Source organism: Protomyctophum bolini (assembly GCF_963924005.1).
Source record: "Protomyctophum bolini genome assembly, chromosome: 12".
NCBI lineage: Eukaryota > Metazoa > Chordata > Actinopteri > Myctophiformes > Myctophidae > Protomyctophum > Protomyctophum bolini.
The window spans coordinates 23079935-23092683 of NC_137873.1; the positions used below are offsets into that span (position 1 = coordinate 23079935).

A 12749-nucleotide genomic window follows, 5' to 3' on the forward strand; every position below is an offset into this window, starting at 1 on the left:
TAATGTTCTACGTAGTTTTATAGAATGTTTTTTTCCTTCTATCTATTCTATTTCTATGGCAGAGGACAAGTTTGCCTTTCCATCCCCGATCCCCTGCAGAATGGAAAGTTGGGGCTGTCATAAAGACCTCACCTCTCCGACAGCTCCATGGTCCTATGGAAAATGCTGCATTAATAATTTCCCCAACAGAATAAAAGATTGTAGTTATTTTCAATAATGAATTAGGCTATAGGCCTATAGCCTAGTCAGTCATTCTAGTTTGCATTATATGGGAGTGTTTACATATTGTTTTTATATTTTGTAGCCTATCCCTATTTACGCAAGGCTGAAGGCAATTGGTTAAAAAATGCACTAAAAGTAATTTCACACACCCATTGTAAACCTGTGACGACAATGTAAAGTTGAGGAATGTTCTTGAGGGTATCCACTAAAAATAAATAAAATAGAAAGTCAGGCTGTTCTTTGGATGATGTTCCCATGTATTCATTTAACATGAATTTATTCATTCATTTAACACGTTAAATATTTACAAAGAACGTACTTTACCATTTATTAACTCTTTTTAAAATAGGTCAGAATGGTGTTCTTGATAAATTTGAACGATCAGAGCGCATCTGTCAGGACCCTCGAATGGTTTTGGACCTAAATGAAGAACTCAACTTCAAAGTAGACTCAGGAAACCAAGGTGGAACTTCTACGACGACTTTACTTAAAATAATAACAACGTGGTACACCTCACAGTGAAAACACAGAGACATGGAATGATGGAAACAAGCAACATCAACCTCCTTTTGTCCTTCTACACTCAACAGTCTACACCAAATCTCTTTGCCAAAAAAATCTATCTAATCTATGTTTCTATATCACCAAATGTTTTCCTCCAGAATAAGGATGCTAGGATTCAAGGATGTGATAAAGACAAAGATGCATATTTGCATAGGGCCCACTTAAGTTAAGTGGACAGTTCTCTTGCATTCCCTGAGTTGATGTCAACCTGGTATGATAACAGTCAACCTATAGGCTTATCAGGCTATCAGCAGCACACAGATCAGAGATCAAATAGACACTGTGACACCTAGTGGTCAAAAGACAGAAATACCAGCCAAATGAACATCATTTATATATACAATATATTTCATATGACATATTCGCTCTGTAAAACCATACTGTGATACAATTTTTTTAAGATAGAGTCCGCGACCAAATACAAAACAATTTAGGAGTCTATGTTTGAGAGCCACTGCTTAAGACAATATGCTCCACCAGATTCCGAACCAGAATCAGTAGGCCTATTATTAGAATTTACTTTTGTAAAAACCCTGAGTGGAGTTGAATCATCATGCCGGAATACCATTACAGTCCTATCCTGAAGTATCCAGAGCCATGACATACAGAGCCATGACATGTTGCGTTCACACCTCCATGTAGATATGCTCTGTTGAAGACAAACAAAACTGAGTTAGAATGTCAAATCAACTTGAATTTAACACCTCAATATCCCTTTCACTGTACACACACAAATAAATAGGAATACATTTATAATACATATTTTAGTGTTGATTGATGAATTTATTAACAGAACTGTGGACGACACCTAAAGCATTACACTTGTTTACAATAGGGCCCACCATGTTCAATTCATCATAACAATTAGAGACGTACAAATATACATACAGTGAGAGGAAAAAAAGGTGGGTTGGGGATTCAGGTTTTACGGGGGTCAGTTTCGAATTGCGGCCATCCGTAGGTGCCCATTGAGAGAGGTTTTGAAGGAGTCAAGGGATTTGCATGTCTTAATGATTGTTGGTAGGGCGTTCCACATATTGGTGGAGCGAGAAAAAAGATTAGTCCCTTGTTTGTGCCGAATCTGGGTTGCACATGGTGTGTGTGTGTGTGTGTGTGTGTGTGTGTGTGTGTGTGTGTGTGTGTGTGTGTGTGTGTGAGATATACCATGTCCTTGGTTGTTGTCTCTTAGCTGTGTTTTGTCGAGGGGGTGACAGAGCGGGACTATATTGACATCAAATGCTACACCTCTGTAGCTCTCTATCAGTTTCTCCAAAGACCTAAAACACTCCAGTCTCTCTCCTGAAACCAACTACACACACACACACACACACACACACACACACACAAACACAAACACACACACACACAAAACTGTAACACCTCCCGGCACACAGCAGCACATATCCTGAGACAGATTTACACTCCAGACATTGCAATCAGTGTGTGTGTGTGTGTGTGTGTGTGTGTGTGTGTGTGTGTGTGTACATTCATTGCCTATGGACACTAACTAACCTGAACACAACAGCCATCTGACGAGTATACAAGCCTGTAGGTGTGTACAAAAGGAGTCTTCCTGAAAACACAAAAAGAGTAGAGATTGTGTGATCACATCCTTTGTGGTCAACTCCATCAACAGATGGCAAGTCATTTAATTTAATTTCACTCATTTAACTTACTTTAATTATTAATGTACCGATATAATCTATTTAACCAATACAAGACACATCAGGCTGTTGGTTTCATTAAAGACATCATCTATTTACTCTATTAGGCATTGAACAAAGGGTGTTTCACAATGCACATTGTGAACCAACGAGCTATGAAGAACTATGATTCATACTCTTATTTGAGTGAGCTTTTCTTTTTAATATTTCTCATTTCTGCATAGCAAAGCAAATGTAAAGCTTTAATGACAAATAGCTGGCATAGCGGTGTCAAATCACGTTTTCGGCATGCATGCGTTTGACTAATCTCTCAAGAACAGATTTGAGTGGCGGAGGGTTCCCAAATTGGGGTTTGACTGAAAGAAGTAGTTTGCCACTTTTCTATCTTTGCCCCTTTGCTTCAATGTTGTGGAGTGACTCAAATACAAAATAATCATAATCTGTCTCTAAGATATTCTTGAATACTTCTCAATCATCAATCTAGAAGATAATATAAGCATACTCCATAGAAGTACTTATTATTTTCGTTACCAAAATAAGTTGTTTCTTGGAATAAGGTGAGCAAAAAAAACTGTTTTGCTTAAAGGACCACTTTTCAACCTAACTTCATATAACAGGTCCTCACTAATAATTAAGCATGATAAAATGGCACGATTTCTTTCTACTCAGTCTGTGTCTCATAGGAGGGCTGTGGGCAGTTTAGAAACCGATTTTTTTTAAACAAGATTTTTTTTACAAAAATGTTTAGATTTTCATTATCGTGAGAACGATGGCTTCCATTTTTGCAATGCAACTTTTCAGGACTAGAAATCCTTAACTTGGATTCCCCATCGATGATGTCACTGGAGGACGGTTTCTGAACTGCCCACAGCCCTCCTATGAGACACAGACCGAGTAGAAAGAAATGTCATGATTATTAGTGAGGACCTATTATATAAAGATAGGTTGAAAAGTGGTGAAGTGGTCCTTTAAGTTGTTGTATTCCAAGAAACAATTGTGGAAAATGTTTTATTTTTGATGAAAGAACTGTTATTCTTTTGTTTGTTTGAAGAAGCAAAACAGGACAGGCGCAAGCCAAGCCTGTTTTGCTTTGTTTTGTTTTGCTTTGCTTGCTTGCTTGCTGATTGAGACCTATTCAAGAATAATCTAGACAAAATAAGATTTTTTAGCAGCATTTATGTTTGTCTTCCCCGAGTTACTTCTACTTGGGTTAAAAAACAGAAGGTAAAAACAAACAAAAACAAAGAAACAAATCTAAAAGAAATAAAACTTGAATCCCATGTTGAAGACTCACCTCACACACAGACAGTACGCTCCTTGCACAGTCTCACTGTCTCTCAGCAGAAAGCTGCCTTCCTGCCCGTATCTCTCCATCAGCCTCTCTGTATCCTCTCTCCCAATTTTACCATAATAAATAGACTGAACCAGAATGCCCTCCGTCTCCATGTTTCTTTGAAGTCAGACACTGCATGTGTACCAATGAGAGTGTAGCCTATCGCATGCATATGAGCATGTGAAAGGGTACAAAGCAGGAAAACATGACCTCAGCGGGTTTCACACCTGCATATACCTTTTTGGTATATGCAGCTGCATGAAGTTGATGTTCACACACTTTCCCTCAACCAAACAATGGCCATTTTGTCTTTCGGCATGTGAGAGAGAACATTGGTTATATTGGTTAGAATTGTTTGTGTTGTTGTAAGCAAAAAATACCAAAAAATAGTTACCTTGGGAGAGTCATGATGATATAATAATAATTTGGTCCCCACTCATTTGGGGTAATTTGTAGTCACTGTCCATTTGCACATACATGAAATTTGTCCTGCATTTATCTATCCTAATTATTAGTACAGAGCTCAGGGAGAACTTATGGGTGTCTTGCTCAGGTAGGCCTACACCCTTCCGACACATACCAAACCTGGACCGAGGTTTCCTTTTCTCTCTAGCCACTCAACATTATCGAACAAACACGAAAGAGTGTTTGTTCTAGTGTTTATTTGACCTATGAGTATGACCTATAACAGGTTACAGCTGAAAAATGGGGAAAAGGACATTATTTAGTCACAAGCTCTTGTTAATACTTTTGATTGGTTAAATATTCATAAAACCCAGACACACTTCACTGCATGCCATTTAGGGTGACAGTCCTATATTTAAAAAAAATGCCCAATGGGTGGAAGCGTCACTGAGTCAGACCATTGCAATTCTTGTTTTAGTTAGTTAGTTTTAGTTTTACAGGATGTGGTGAAGTTGTCAGGTTGGATGTAAGAGACAAATGAAAGTGGTATATAAAGTAAGCTTTTACAGTTAGAGATGTGGGACCACACACCCTTACACTCACAGACAGACAATACCAATTATATTATTTATTATTTTCAGTTGTATTGCTGTGTAACTCTATGGATAAGAGAAGGTAAATGCTTAACATATATAAATAAAATAAGATTTAATGTTTTTCACCCCAAACAACCTGGTAAATATGTAACTTCAGTTAGATAAGAGATAACATGACTCACTCTGGTATATAAATAATAGTCACAATAACCTTTTGGAAGTCTTTTGAACTAAAACAAGCCATTCCATTTTACAAGTAACACTGTAATACACTGCAATATAAAGAAAAATCAGTTAATTTTAGAATATAACGATATAGACAAACAAAATGTAACTATGTGAAAATAATCAGGGCCTTTGCTAAGCCAAGTTAGCAATGAGCAAATAAGACACATTAATATAAAAAGTTATGTTTTAAATGGGGGATTAATACAACACTTCACCCATTGCATTGTAGCTAAGTTTGAATACAGGGATTTAAGACTGATTTATACCCTATACTAATTTATAAAACAGAGTATAAATTAAGCATTTAACTTTTCTCTCACCTCTGTGTCTATTGTGACTGGGTTATGATAGCGTTCTCATTTCTCCCCCTGGGTGTGCTGTTCGTCTGTGTCATGTCCTGATGTCAGAGTCACCAACCTGACTTGCCAGTGATCTGCACGGAGGCTTCTTCACTGCCCCTGATCCTTATGTCAAGGTCTGGTGCGGCGCTCACTTTGGAGGGATGACCGAGGTTGTCGAAGACATCCACAGTCCTTCCTGGCACGCAGAGTCCCACTTTGTGGACGTAGGGGTAGGCGACGTGCTGAAACTGGACGTGTGGGACAGACAGAGACATGTTCTAGGACGACCATCTGGGGATGTAGTCGGGTCACGTGAGTAACAGCTCCACCAGTGCGCTCCAGAATTTCATCTCCAGAGCAACATTAGTAACATCCTCCTGGGGGATCCCGAGACGTTCCAAGGCCAGTGAGTCGATGCATTTCCTCCAACTGCCCCGGGGTCTCATCCCAGTGGGACGTGCCTCGGGGAACTCCCTAGGGAGAGGCCCGAGAGGCAGCCTAACCAGATGCCCAAAACACCTAAGCTGGCTCCTTTCCAGGCAAAGAAGCAGCAACTCTACTCCGAGTCTCTCCCGCGTGACTGAACTTCTCACCCTATCCTAGGGGAGATGCCAGCCACCCGAAAACTCATTTCGGCCGCTTTAAATGATTTTCTAAAAATATATTTAGAGAAAATACAAATGCCTCATACGTGTTTATTACTTATTAGGTTATATATTTGCTATATACTATATAGTACTGTATAGTTGTGGCACCAATTGAACTCCAACAGGAATTGTATATAGAAGCGCATGAAAGAAAGAATAATTAGGTGGATGTAGCCTGAAACTGGTTGAAACGCCAAAAGGGACAAAGCTTTCAAAATACACACACACACGATAACTTAGCTATACGTTACAAATCTTATAACTCTTCCAACTGACAAAAATGCAAACCAAAAATAGGATGTGGTTGTTCAAATGATGCACATCATCCTCAAACTCCTGCATGCTGCACCGCTTGTTTTCGATAAATATAGCTCTATATCTGGAAAGGATGGGTGAGCATACCGTTAGCCCCAGTGCCTGGCTGTCACAGCTCAGGACACAAAGCTACAATTAAGACAATAATTTCAACATACAGTACCTTCTACAATGCCGTCAATTGTTACAATATTGGCTTTTGCTGTGATGAGAACTCCAGGTCCAGAACAGACGGCACGGTCTCATTAGGCATGACAAACTTTGGGTAACAAGTAGCTTGTTAACAGTGGTGGAAAAAGTGCTCATATTTTTTGAGTGGAGCAACCACTGACTGTGTGGGTGGGTGGGTGCACACAAATTAACTGTATATATGATGATTTCGGGTGTGCCAGTACAGTACAGTACAGTACAGTACAGTAGAGGGTACAGAGGGACCCCCACACGGTAACTGTCATTTCTCAACCGTTTCGGACGCTGGGCGGCTCGCCGGATTCGGCCCGGCCCCCTGGTCGTGGTCACTTCACATGGGTGTGATTTTACTTAAGTAAAGATATCAATACAACAATATAGGAATACTCTGTTACAAGTAAAAGCTCAGAATTCACTGTCCCCTTTCAAGATTTCAAATGCATAAAAATCTCTTGAAAATAGCAGATCTACAAGCTTAGATGGGAGAGAGAGAGAGAGAGAGAGAGAGAGAGAGAGCTAGCTAGCTAGCTAGCTAATGCTTGTGAAATGAAGATTGTCAGATTAAAAAGTGGATGGAAAAACTTGCAAGTTTAGGTTTAGGTAAGCAAGATAAGTTAAACCCATATTGATCTGACAGTGCAGTATATGGGTGGAGGAGCCAACCTATGTAGAAATCGTGCCATGGCTATTACTGAGCAGCTCACTGAAATCAATTTCAGTCTTTTGTAACTAAAGAAAATGTGTGCATTCATAAAGCCTTTTTTTCTAATCCTATATTGACAAACAGTTTTCTGATCAGTGAGATCAGAAAACGTAGCATTTACCTGATTTCAATGTATTGTATTGTTTAATCAACTAATCAACTAATTCTAAAAAGCTAAACAAAGGCAACCTAGAGTTGTGCATAGGTGGGCCACATGGCTCACTGCCAAGTGACGTCAAAGTCCGAAATAATGTCATGACTTAATGGCGATTGGATTGCTTAATAGTTCTAGTAAGCAATCCAATTGCTTAAGAGGACTGTTAATGATCCCTAAAGATTTCATACAACAATTGAATTGGGTTAGAGTTGTCCTCTTTGGTGGGGTGCCATTCAGGATCTTCAGTTGAGTTCGTTCTGCGGTTTATCACAAGAGGATGACCCAGCGCAGGCCAATCAGACATGGGTGTGTATCACATGGTGCTACATGTGGTCTCTCAGCGGCACTAGCACGTTCTCCCTCTGATCCCTACCTCCTCCAGAAGCCTTGTGTTAGAACTGACTGCAAAGCCTCTGCAACCCACCTCCCAGCCCCACTCCTCTGCTTAAGCTGATGAGTTGGCATACCTCAACCTGTTCCGTTCGCATGCCTCACCGATGGTCAGTGGATGGTGTCCTCCCAAGGGACCGCCAGCTCAACAATGAAGACACATAGGCACCCTCTTGTTCTCAAGTTCGGCAGCCAAGCACTTCAGCACTTGTGCTGTAGTGGCGCCAGGTGTATCTTTGAGTTAGGCTGGTCTTACAACGCACCAGCGAGCAATGTATTAATCAACCATTGGCCTTTGAGAACTAATTTATACAGTTTAATGGCGTCCCGTTGTGTTTTGATGACGATATATCATTGCGGACATCGTTACAGTAGTGTTATAGCATATTTTAAAACATTTCAAAAATGTCTGGTACAGCATGCCATCCTGACCTCTATGCACATCAAAATGGCTGTTACTGTACTTGCTTCTGTCAAATAGTTTCGTCTTCATCCTCCTCAGTCCTTTGATGACCTTGTCCTCTTGCACCCAGTGAGTGCAGGGCTTGGATTTCTGCAGAGAACTGCTCTCCCAGGTCTCTGTTGGCCTGAAGGAAATCCTTCAGTCTGACCAAACCCTCAGTGTGCTGAGAGAGAGAGAGAGAGAGAGAGAGAGAGAGAGAGAGAGAGATTATGATTACAATCACACAAGAAGAGTTTGAAAACATGACTAATGACAAAGAACTCCCATATCTGCTGGGCGAAATACAACAATATGCAAACAGCAGCAAGATTTGTGAGCTGCTGTGATAGGAGAAGGATATGAAATGGAACACAACCACCCTAAAGACTACTACTAACTATTGTGTGTATTCCTGCATCGAGTGATCTCGGTACATAGAAATCGATTTATTCTGACTTTCAATTGTACATACATTTTGTTTTGATTGTATTGTTTCACTTTGGCAATGCAAACATATATTTTCTCATGCCAATAACGCCTTTGACATGAATTGAATTGAGAGAGAGAGAGAGAGAGAGAGAGAGAGAGAGAATCAGAGTGCAACAGGGAAGGATATTTGGAAAGAGATGGGTTTGAGGTGGTGTCTATGAGAGTGTGCGTGCATGTGGATGTGTGTCTATGTGGAGGTCGTGTCTATGAGTGTGCATGCATGTGAATGTGTGTGTGTGTGTGTGTGTGTGTGTGTGTGTGTGTGTGCGTGCGTGCATGTGGATGGTTTGAGGTGGTGTCTATGAGAGTGTGCGACTGTGCATGCATGTGGATGTGTGTGTGTGTGTGTGTGTGTGTGTGTGTGTGTGTGTGTGTGTGTGGATGTGTGTGTGTGTGTGTGTGTGTGTGTGTGTGTGTGTGTGTGTGTGTGTGTGTGTGTGTGTGTCACGCCATTCACACCTGTGCCTCTGTGTCATGAAGCAGCTCCTGCAGTGTCTCTTGAAGCAACTCCACTTCCCATTGGCTGATCGAATCAGCGCCGGTCTCCCATTGGCCTCCGATCTGAGGCTGTAGTCCGTCAACATGAGCAGCATCCACTCGGTCCAGCCGTGAAACACACACTGACCAATCAGCTACAAGCATCTGGGCGCGCGCGCACACACACACACACACACACACACACACACACACACACACACAAGTAGTCATTTGTTAATGTCAAAATAGTACCAGAGTTGTGCCCTAATCTAAAATAGACCTGAGATGGAGTTGTACACATCCACATGCGGCAAACACACAGTTGCATGTGCGGCTTACATGCACACATGAAGGTGCGACAAACACATGCACACATGAAGGTGCAACAAACACATGGACACATGGCTCACATACATGCACAGATACATGCAAACACTAACCTCCTGTATTCGCTTTGCGGCTGAAGCCACCTCTGCTACATGGTTGAACCGTTGCAGGAGCTTTTTTAGACTGGACTGGTAGTGTCTCATCCATTCATCCTCCACACGCAACTCACATGAATGCATCAGTTCATTCCTACACCGGATCACCTGCCATCGCACACACACACACACACACACACACACACACACACACACGCACGCACGCACGCACGCACGCACGCACGCACGCACGCACGCACGCACGCACGCACGCACGCACGCACGCACGCACGCACGAAGAATATCTGTTAATACTTTGAACTTGTGAAACAGAACGCTACCATACACTTAAGATGATGTCATAAAGGTAGGCAGCTGGAAATCAGGCTGAACTAGAAGGGGGGTGAGTGGGGGGGGGGGTCACCTCTCGAACTAGTTTAGGGTCTACGGAGCTGAAACGATCACAGTGGTTGATGAGGTTGAGCAGAGCCGAGGCATCGCACCGATCGGCCCCCGCCACTCCAAACTGTCCCCGTGGCATGTAGGCCTGCACAGAAAGCAAGGGAGGGAGCGAGAGAGAGAGAGGTTGGGCTAATTTGTCTCTATTTACTGATATGCATACAAACCCTACAGGCCAAGTTAGTTGTTACATTAAAATGCAATGTGTATGTGCGTGCGTGCATACAACACGACCTGACTACATTGATTTGTAAATCATTACTGTGTTACACTCTGTCAGTGTGGGTTAGGCCCAGGTCTTCTGTGAGGACAGATGGCAGTGAGGGGCCAGTACCTTTGCCACTTCCCAGTGGTCATGCAGCCAGGAAGAGGGTCTACAGTTGTCCCAGTTCACTGTGATGTTAGGCTGTCTGTGGTGTCGTAGGATCACGGTCCGCCACTCAGAACACACTGCACACACTGAAGACGGCTGTGGACACACACACACACACACACACACACACACACACACACATTATTTCCATATCCCCCAACGCCAATATTGGATCTGTGACACTGCACCCATATTACAGTGTACCTCTCAAGTCTTCCGACAAAGATCTTCTAGTTGGACCAGCAGTGGTTGCTCCCAAGTTTTGCAAGCACTTTGTCTTGGGAAGTTTTACCTGACTCACTTGTACTGATTCATGTTTTTGTTTATATGTCCTGATGTTTTATTGCTCTTATGTGTTTGCCTTGTTTTAACTTTTTCGTTTGTATTGTGGTTCATTCATTGTAAAGCACTAACTTTGTTTTGATTTTGAAAGGTACTGCTTTAGAAGTACAGTTTACTTTAATACCTACTATAACACACACACACACACACACACACACACACACACACACACACAGAGTTGTTTTTTTACGTGGGCGACGTGTTTCTCTGGCGTTACACGTACCATAATTTCTCTTTCGGTTTTGTTTGAACCAGGGGGGGGGGGGGGGCAAGTACACATTCTTTCCCACAGAAAGCCCTTTTCGGCAGTATTAAACATCGACATCAATGAAACATTTAAACATTTTGAAACCATTTCTGGTATATTCTTCACCTTATTCCGGGTGGAGCCGGTACATGATGAACTTTGACAGGGTCTCCGTAAAATGGCATGTTGACCGAGCAGATCTCCGTGGAAAGCTCTCATCTCAGTGTTAGTGAAAACATGCAGACCCTCCTTCAGTATGCGCAGACAGTGTCCGGCTTTAAGCCAGTTCTTATAGCCCTTATCATTTAAACGAACTGCCAGTTCTTCGAATACCATTTTAAATTAGGTTTTAAACAAACTTCAAGACAAAAGAGCACAGTACGTAAGCTACAGTCAGACAGCTTCCGACACTACAAGGTAGTTCGGGCTCCACCCATTCTGTGCAACAAAGAGACATCATGACACGCTAGGTCTGTGCAGGCCACACGGTGGCGCCAGCACCACGGGAAAGGGCCGTGGAGGACGTTAAAGCTGATGGTTGAAGAATGCAGGTTTGTTGAGTCATTGGTTATTATTGTAAACAAAATCTCGGTTGAATGAGCAGCTACCTGAAATCAAATAAGAAGCCAACTGTGTCCTTGACTCCTTGTCCCCCCTTCTCTTACTCTTACATAATATCGCCCTACCAACAGCCATTAAGAAATGTGAATCACTAGACTCCTTCAAAACCGCTGAGAGCACCTGGCTACAGACGGCTGAAATACGAAACTGTAAAAAAAAAAAAAAAGTTAAACCCCCGACCCCATGTTTTTCCAGTTTTTACTTTTTTTAAAAACTTATAGCCTATGTTGATGTCCTTTTATTTCATAGAAGTGTATATTTGTGCGTCTTTAAATGTTCTGATGAATCCAAGGCGCTTTACATAGATTGTGCATATACATTCACCCATTCACACACACATTCATACACCGATTGCTGCGGAAGCCATGCAAGGTACCAACCAGCACATAGGGAGCAATTTGGGGTTCAGTGTCTTGCCCAAGGACACTTCGACATGTAGCCAGGAGGAGCCGGGATTCGAACCACCGACCCATGGATCATTGGACAACCTGCTCTACCTCTTGAGCCACAAGTCGTCTTGAGTGTACAGGGTTTGATGAGGTCAGATCAAGTGATGATCCTGCAGTCTTCTCCATGTATGGTTATCCAGGGTTAGATGAGGTCAGTGTCGTGATCTTCATATATGGAGATGGCCATATGGTGGCGTGACGTGTCACGAGGCATGATGTCACGGGGCATGACCATATATGGAGGCGTGATGTCAGGGGGCGTGACCATATATGGAGGTGTTATGTCATGACGCGTGACCATATATGGAGGCGTGATGTCACGGGGCGTGACCATATATGGAGGTGTTATGTCATGACGCGTGACCATATATGGAGGCGTGATGTGACACACAGAAGTGCAGGTTTTCATAGTCAATGTAAATGTAAGAATGCCTGTACTATATGAGAGAGAGAGGTGAGGTGCTCTGGATATTTTGCGTCACCTTAACATAACAAGACAGAATTGATGGCTTTAGAATGGATGAAACAGTCACAGGACACCCACAGATTTAAATACATAATGCAAACAACAGCAATTATGAAAATGAAAAGACATTTGTGTTGTATCAAATAATTTCATCTTTACATGAAAGTGTAATTAGTCTTTTAGGATGCACACAGAAAAACAAATATCC

At 42.1% G+C, this 12749-nt stretch overlaps 2 protein-coding genes across 2 annotated transcripts; both read right to left on the reverse strand.

Annotated features, from left to right (window-relative positions):
• Positions 1 to 1291: 1291 nt before the first annotated feature.
• LOC308324947 (SH2 domain-containing protein 1A-like) lies at positions 1292 to 4317 on the reverse strand. Its single transcript, XM_080777297.1, has 4 exons — positions 3745 to 4317; positions 2299 to 2359; positions 1951 to 2095; positions 1292 to 1435 (listed from the first exon to the last, which is right to left on the reverse strand). Exons 1-4 carry the CDS (start codon positions 3894 to 3896, stop codon positions 1413 to 1415), a joined length of 381 nt encoding a protein of 126 aa, XP_080633423.1. The 5' UTR covers positions 3897 to 4317; the 3' UTR covers positions 1292 to 1412.
• Positions 4318 to 7003: 2686 nt separating this feature from the next.
• Positions 7004 to 11406, reverse strand: LOC308326452 (uncharacterized protein CXorf38-like). The gene is made up of 6 exons (XM_080779340.1): positions 11132 to 11406; positions 10378 to 10512; positions 10009 to 10131; positions 9603 to 9752; positions 9145 to 9327; positions 7004 to 8380 (listed from the first exon to the last, which is right to left on the reverse strand). The coding sequence occupies exons 1-6, from the start codon at positions 11339 to 11341 to the stop codon at positions 8228 to 8230; spliced, it is 954 nt and encodes a 317-aa protein (XP_080635466.1). The 5' UTR covers positions 11342 to 11406; the 3' UTR covers positions 7004 to 8227.
• Positions 11407 to 12749: the final 1343 nt, after the last annotated feature.